The following is an 8,198-nucleotide window of genomic DNA, read 5'->3' on the forward strand; positions in this document are numbered from 1 at the left end:
GAGAGAACGAAATATCCAAGGGTTAAACACTTTATTTGCTGTGTTTAAATCATGAATTTAGGTAAAAATTTAGAAAGGAAAAAAAAAATCGAACAAAATGTGAATAAAATATAACTATATATCACTTATGATTTATTCAACTTTTCCCTTTTTTCTTTCTAAATCTCTACCCAAATCCATAATCCAAACACAACCTTACAAATCTAGGTTCATGTAATAGACTAGGAATTCTACTGCATAACAATTTCACAAACAGGAGCTATAAATATAATCTGAATTCTACAGCTTCATAATTTATCCAAATCGCCATTCTTGTTTTGTTCCTATCTGTGAACCATGCTAAAATAAATAAATAGAACCAAGAGCAATTTGTCGTCATAGGTTGCAAAATAAATGTAAACATCGTACAGAAATGTCTAATTATATTTTAATGTCCATAGGAAGTTCTCCTCATCATCCTCATAAAGTCATCCACACTTACTTCTCCATCACCTGAACATTGCAAAATATACACTGAATTAATAAACATGGTAAAATTGAGAAAAACCAGGTTGGGGAACAATTTTGAACATGAAGCATGAAGTCATGCACTTCTTCTACTCATTGACATTGTGACATTTGGCAGAACCATAAAATGTGAGTTTTTACAATCAAGTGTCGTGCTTCTGAGAAGATGAATAAGGTGGGCGAAAAAGGAAGAATAAAACTGGGGGAGGGGTAGTAGCAAGAATGCCGGAAATTTTAAACACTCTCTGACCGCTAATAAAAGTACTTCCCCTACAAGTTCAGTGAAGATGGTTTTGGCGCCTCAATACAATAAAAAAATAATTTACTAAACTAATTGAATTAATAATTTTAATTGAACTATAATTTATATTATAAAAAAAAAAAAAAAAAAACTAATTTTATTTTGTTTCTAAAATTATATGGAATTCAAAATGTTATTTTCCTTTCCTGAATGGGGAATCTTTTTAGATTTATGTATTAGGAACCAATGGATATTTCATTAATATTTTTGTTTCACCAACTACTGTGCCCACAAGTGCATTGCACACATGAGAGAGAGAGAGAGAGAGAGGGGCTCATTTGGTCCATAATGAAGATTTTAACTGGTGTTGGGTTAATGATGCTTGAATATAATCATCATGTGATGATGACATGGAGATGCTGGTGATTGCGATGGAATTCAGGTATGAACAGAAGTTGAGGTCGTTAGTAAGACTTGGACAGAGGTTGGCAATGTCATTTAATTGAATTAATAGCTTGGAAAGGGTAGAGCATAGAAAGGGCAACTAACAAAGGGAAGAAGGTTAACAATGAAGTTAGTTATTACACAACTACTAATTCTATTAAAGAAATATTTAGGCCAGTACAATTGTGTGAATCAATTCAGCATATGTCCATTGCTATTTTTGAAAGCCACTCTTAACAAAAATGGCCAGTTTACATAGCAGAAACTTCAGTTCAACAATGAATGCAGATCACATGAAAAAGGGAAAAAATGTTTGATAGTGGCACTAACAAAACAGTTCTAAAATATAGTGTCTGGAGGTTCAAACAAATACCTGAAGCACACAGCATAAAGAATAATGCAAATCACAATAAAAAGAGGCGAACTTACGATCACGATCTGCTTCCTCTATCATCTCTTGAATCTCCTTGTCAGTAAAGCTCTCGCCCAGCTCCTTTGCAATTCGTTGAATGTCTGTGGCAGATATTGTTCCCTATATTCAAATGACAAAAAAATCAGTTAGTCAAAAAAAAGGGACAAAATCAGGCAAGCATAATCATATTTTCACACATTTTTATCTTGGTCGATAATGTGGAATGCTTTCATAAGCTCTTCTTTAGTGTCCCTTTCTCCAATCTTGGCTGTCATCATATGCACAAACTCATCAAAATCAATTGCACCACTACCATCCTTGTCCACATCTGCAATCATTTGATTGATTTGCTGCATATGAAATAAAATGACATATCAGCTGGTATTCATGTTTTATCAAATAGAATGTCAGAATTGCACAAAAATCAATCAGTTGAGAGACTATGCACTCTTCTATCAAGAAAATCAATCAGTAAAAAATATACTGTCCTAATTTTTATTGGAAATGAAACTTAATTAGCCAGTAAAAAGATCACAAAGGTGAAATCATTTGTAGCAAGAACAGCATTTGCAGCCTATAAGTAAAAAAATGAGCAACAAAACTGAAAAACACGACAAAGAAAATAGGCCATTAACAGGGAAGATATTTGCAAATAAAAATAAGAAAGTAGGTTTATATTGCCAGTTTGGCATACAAATGAAGCAACCTGCACATGAAAGAAAAGTTTAAAGTCCATTAGAAATGTCCAGTTCAATAGCCCCAGCTTTATGGCTTTTGTAAGACCACATTGTCATTCTAACAGCTTAGCCTAATTTAACCATCAGTTATAAACAATTACAAAAAATTAAATCCAAATTATTAACACTAACCCTTCCAATACCTATTTGATGGTGATGATCTAAAGTTAGTGTAGAATTACAATGGATTAAATTAGCTAATTCAGATTGCTTTAGAAATCCCCACATTGGATTAGGTGACCAAGAGATTCTAATCAGTTTCAAACTCCACTGACATCAGACAAACCATATCAGCCTGTCAGTCAAATCACCAACTAGTTCACCTAATTAGTTAGGTTAGAACTCAGGTGAATAAAGCATCAATTTAAAAAAATGAGAGTCCCAATTAGTGGACACAAAGGCTAATATCATCAAATAAAATTAAAATCTCAAACTGATTCATGAGAATGCAGTTTGATTACACACCATTGTGTCTTGAACTCTGTTAAAAGGGTGAGAAAAAAAGCCACACGGATAAGAACAAATGACTAACTACTTGAAGGAAAGAGAGAGAGAGAGACTCCCTTTGAATTGTAAGGCAGGTGCCTCTCCTTTGGCACCAATTCGTGTACATGTTAAAAGATACTATGCAGAAACCTATATTATTTTGGAGTACATCAAGTTGAGGTATTAGGATTTAGATAGTACCTCCTCCGTCATTTCAAAGCCCAGTGCCCTGCAAATTATATAAGTTTAATATTTGCACTACTCATCAACCTAAAAGTCAATAGTGCTCAAGACAAAATATTCGTACCTCATTGCAACATTCAGCTCCTTGGCATCAATTGTGCCTACATGACATAAACAAATAAATTATAAAAAGTTCAAGAGATATATGTGTTCTCGTACAGAAGAAAAGATATTTCAATACCTGAGCCATCAGTGTCAAAGAGCTCAAATGCTTCCTTTATCTCTTGCCTCTTCTGTTGAGTTAAACCATGATGACGTCCTCTGGGTTTTTCCTTCCTAGATGCACCTCCATACGCACTTACCTGATGAGGTATTAGGATCCAAAGAAAATTTTCAGCAAACAAGTATACATCCCAGAGAGCTTCAAAGAAATATCTAATTTACTGGAAAGGCAAGGTAAAAGCTATAAACCAAACCAAACCAAGCCTTAAGTCTCATCAAATGGGGTTGGCTACATAAATCATTCTTCTCTACTCGACTCTATCAACGGCCATTTGGTTAGTCAAATTAAGGAGATACATATCTCTATTTACTACATTAGCCTACGTCAATCGAGACCCGCCCCTTCCCCTACTACTTCTATCTACTGTCACTATATCGCATCTCTTCACTACTGTCCCTGTTAGTCTCCGTTGTATATGATCAAACCATCTATATAGAGTTCTCTAGCTATATCACAATGAAGTTTAGAAAGTGACGAAAAATTGATCACGCCATACCTATGAAGCATGGACACTCCAAAATTAGTGCCGTGGCGGTGTCCGACACGGGGACACGCCGGGGACACGGGGACACGCCGGGGACACGTATGGGACACGCCAGATGGCGTGTCCCTTTAATTTAATGATTTTTTTGCAGGGGACACGGCAGGGACACGGCGGGGACACGCGTGTCCATATGGGGACACGGCATGGGACACGGCGGGGACACGGCAGGGCTATTTTTATTTTTATTTTTTTATTTTTTTAATCTTTTGCCTCTCTTATTTAGTGCTTTTGTGAAAAATATTGTTGAATGTTGAATGTTTTCCCCTTCTCGTCTTAGTTCTTGTTATCGTTTATTCTGACTTTTTTGTGAATTTTTGTGAATGGATGATCTATTAATTTGTTTAAATGTAATGGTTATGTTTATTCAATTAATGTTACTATGTTAGTGTTTGTTAATTTTAATTTACGATGAATGTAATATGAATCTACATAACACATAAAAATATATAAAATAAATAAAATAAAATTCGCCGTGTCCCCCGCCGTGTCCGTGTCCCCATTTTTTGAAAATTGCCGTGTACCGTGTCCGTATCCGTGTCCGTGTCCGTATCCGTGTCCGTGTCCGTGCTTCATAGCGCCATACAGTTCAAGCAGAAAAGTCATCAATTCTATTGTTCTTACTTAATCAAGTAGGACAAAATCCCAAGTATGATGATCAGTGTATAAAACATAGGGTGTTAGATTTGAAACAACTACAAGCAATTCCTCTTACAAAGGCTTAATAATTAGAGCAACCTGAAATTCCAAAGACAAATACTAAATTATAATTAGCAGAGATGGAAGTGGGGAAGAGACAGTATTGCCTGGTTTCTAATTTAAATCATTCACTAATCGAAGCAAATCTGAAACACAATGCCCTGATGAATACATTTAAGCTATTAAAGTGGTCAAATGATTCAATCTAATCCAGAGATGAGGAACCTTTGATCACATTTCACACCCAAGGTTGAGCAATTATTGTTTCTAAGCCACATAGTTGGATCTCACACAAAACTGGGCAACCATAAAGTAAAAGTGAAAATACATCAGCATTAGTTAGTTGCCAAATTAGTGTAGTATCTAAGGGACTGTTTGGTCTTACATTGTTCCATCTTGAATTAACTAACGCAAATCCGTGAATTTATAAATGAGTTAATTTGGAAAAAAAATAAGCTGTGTTGTGAACAGAGCAGATTTTGAATCTCCCACTGTTAGAATAGAAAATTCAATTTTTGAAAAGGAACAAGAAAAAATTTATAATTTTAATAAAGTAAGTTATAGAATTTTGAGTTGTTTCATTACTACATCCTATGAAGCATGGACACTCCAAAATTGATGCCGTAGCAGTGTCCGACACGCGGACACGCCGGGGACACGGGGACACGCTGTGGACACGTACGGGACACGCCAGATGGCGTGTCCCTTTAATTTAATGATTTTTTTGGAAGGGGACACGGCGGGGACACGGCGGGGACACGCGTGTCCATTTCTGGACACGCCATGGGACACGGCGGGGCTCGTTTTTGAATTTTTTATATTTATTTGGGGTCAAAGTATAATATTTATAAAGTAAAAAAAAAAAAAAAAAAAAAAACAGGAACCCTAATCAAACAAGTGAGAGTAAAGGAGTGAAATCAAACCTGAAAAAGACTCTCTCTCTCTCAGTCGAAGCCCTCTCTCTCAGTCGAAGCCTCTGAAGTTGATCGAAGCTCTGTCTCTCACTCGCAGCCCTCCGACGTCGATCGCAGACCTCTGACGTCGATCTAAGCCCTCCGACGTCGATCGAAGACCAGTGATCCAGTCGTCTCAGTCGCGGCTTCAGTCGCTCCAGTCGTCTTCGAAGGTAATCTCTTCTCTGCGTCTCTGGCTCTCTCTCTTTCGCCTCTGTCTCCTCTGTCTCCTCTCTGCGTCTTTCGCTCTCTCTCTCTCTCTCTCAGGTTTCGACTGAACTGATTGATTTTTATTTATTTTTTATTTTTTTATGTTTATATATGTTATACGTAAACTTTTTTTTTTATTTATTTTTTAGTTTAATATATATGTATAAGACTCTTTTATTTATTTTTTTTTTATATATATTATATGTAAGTTTCTTTTCTTTTTTTTTTTATTTTTATTTGTTTATATGTTTATATATATATATGTAAGAAATTTTTTTTTTAATTATATGTTTATATATATGTATATATATAAAATTGTATTTAAATTTTGTTTTTTTATTTAAACTCTTTATTTAGATGAGACTGTTTTTTTTAATTATATGTTTAAATTCTGTTTTATTTAAATTTTATTTAAGCTCTTTTTTTTGTTTTTTTTTTATTTTTTTATTTTTTTATTTATCCTTCTACTGTTAATGTTAATTTATAGGAAAAATGTCTTGTTAATGTTAATTTATTCCCCTTATATTTAATGTTGGATGTTGGATGTTGAATCTTTTGCCTCTCTTATATTTATTGAATTAATGGTACTATATTAGTGTTTGTTAATTTTGATTTAGAATGAATGTAATACAAATCTACATAACACATAAAAATATATATATATATATATAAAAAAAAAATCGCCGTGTCCCCTGCCGTGTCCGTGTCCCCATTTTTTGGAAATTGCCGTGTCCCGTGTCCGTATCCGTGTCCGTGTCCGTGTTCGTGTCAGTGTCAGTGTCCGTGCTTCATAGACTACATCCAAACATATCATGTTATAAATGAGCAAATTCCAAATCGTCTCCATTTTCTTTTTGGTAAAATTTAACTCAAATACCTTAACAATCTAGTGATCTATCATACAATTGAGTTAATGTATTCCTTTTTTTCTTTTTTCCTAGGGGCTGGTATCTAGGGCTCTGCTCTGACTCACCCGGACCAGGTACATGCAATCCCCCATCCCACATATACCAGGTAATTACCACAGGCCTTGGAGTGGACAAGCGCTTCTTAAGAATCAAACTTGTAATCTACGCTTTTTGAGGCACTTATCATAATTCAACTTGCCACTTGGCTAACCCCTCGGGGGAATTTGTTTGCCTTTCAAGTATCAAAACAACCTGAATTCCTAGCTGCATCAAGTTTCACCTAAACTGAAATGGATCAACCCATCTTTAGCTCAGATACGCTTTATTGTCCTCCAACTTTAGATTTGAAAATTACTCTTTATATCTAGGGGTGATAAACTCATTAAAAACTCATTCAAGCTCAGTTCATTAAGTAAATAAGCAAACCTTAAATACATTTTGGAACTCATTAAAATTTTCAAACCAAACTTGAACAGTCAATTGCTTATTTGGCTCGGTTCGATTGGCCTAAAACTATAATAACAAATTACTCCTGCTCGGCTCGACAAAAGCTCATTTGAAGCTTGAACAGATATATAATTTTCAAACCAAGCTTGACCAGTTAACGTATATCACCCCAATTTATATGCTTCATCATTCAGAGGATCTTAATGTATAATTACATCATTTCCTTTAGCCCAGTAATTTTACAACTTAACAAACCAGATCTCATAACTGATTCTACATCAATTCATCATCCAAAACACAAACCTCATCAAACGAGGCGCAAAAAAGTACAATTATCCAAAAAATTAGGCAATAAATTTCCGATCATCAATATCATATTGGTAGAAAGAACACACGAATCAGGGGGAATAAAACAGAACAAATACGAAATCGTGAAAATGAAATTTTCAGCAATAACTCAACAGATATGTATATATAATATATGAAATGAAACGAATCAGGAAACGAACCATTGTTCGCTTCGATGATCTTCGCGACGATCTCTATCCCCGAAAGTTCTTCGATGATGATCTTCAACGTAGACTGGATATATGATGATCTGGCGCTTGTTTTTGGTCAAACATCGGTACGTGTATATTTGGGCCTGGTGAAATGGGCTGACCAAGCTTAGGAAAATGTTAAGGCTGGCCTAAGGCTGGGGATTCTATTTACACCTTAAAAAAAACATTAAGTACTCTATTTTTTAAATATGTTTTTGTTTAATTATTTAAAATTTTATTATACTCTCCTTATATCTTATTATTTTTTTTTCAAATTACTCTCAAGATAAATTTAAATAATAAATAATAAATGAATTAAAAAAATTTAATTATTTCAAAAAAAATTTAATACAAAAAATAATTTTAAAATACAAAAAAAAAAAACCAAACTTATAAGCGCATACACATTATAAATACAGAAAAAAAAAAATTTACATTATAAATTATACACAATAATGCTCGTAAAAAAATCAAAACCAAACTTATAAGCACATAAGAATCAGACACTAATAAGAAATAGTAGTTCTCAAGTAATGTATTATTTAAATGACAAAACAAAAACAACTCCAATAATATGATTTTATTAATCTAATTACTGGACCCTTTAA

General features: G+C 34.1%; 1 protein-coding gene across 1 annotated transcript; it reads right to left on the reverse strand.

Annotated features, from left to right (window-relative positions):
- Positions 1 to 250: 250 nt before the first annotated feature.
- On the reverse strand, positions 251 to 7,766 carry LOC114307633 (caltractin). The gene is made up of 7 exons (XM_082867257.1): positions 7,561 to 7,766; positions 3,252 to 3,372; positions 3,135 to 3,171; positions 3,029 to 3,056; positions 1,802 to 1,954; positions 1,622 to 1,724; positions 251 to 492 (listed from the first exon to the last, which is right to left on the reverse strand). The coding sequence occupies exons 1-7, from the start codon at positions 7,561 to 7,563 to the stop codon at positions 428 to 430; spliced, it is 510 nt and encodes a 169-aa protein (XP_082723383.1). The 5' UTR covers positions 7,564 to 7,766; the 3' UTR covers positions 251 to 427.
- Between the last annotated feature and the right edge of the window lie 432 nt (positions 7,767 to 8,198).

Source organism: Camellia sinensis, chromosome 4, assembly GCF_055761805.1.
Source record: "Camellia sinensis isolate YWXY chromosome 4, ASM5576180v1, whole genome shotgun sequence".
NCBI classification, from domain to species: Eukaryota; Viridiplantae; Streptophyta; class Magnoliopsida; order Ericales; family Theaceae; genus Camellia; species Camellia sinensis.

Coding starts and splice junctions, on each gene's coding strand:
- LOC114307633 (XM_082867257.1), bottom strand. Junction 3,057..3,134: donor GAGCTGAATGTTGCAATGAG/GTACGAATATTT, acceptor TATAATTTGCAG/GGCACTGGGCTTTGAAATGA. Junction 1,725..1,801: donor TTATCGACCAAGATAAAAAT/GTGTGAAAATAT, acceptor ATTTGAATATAG/GGAACAATATCTGCCACAGA.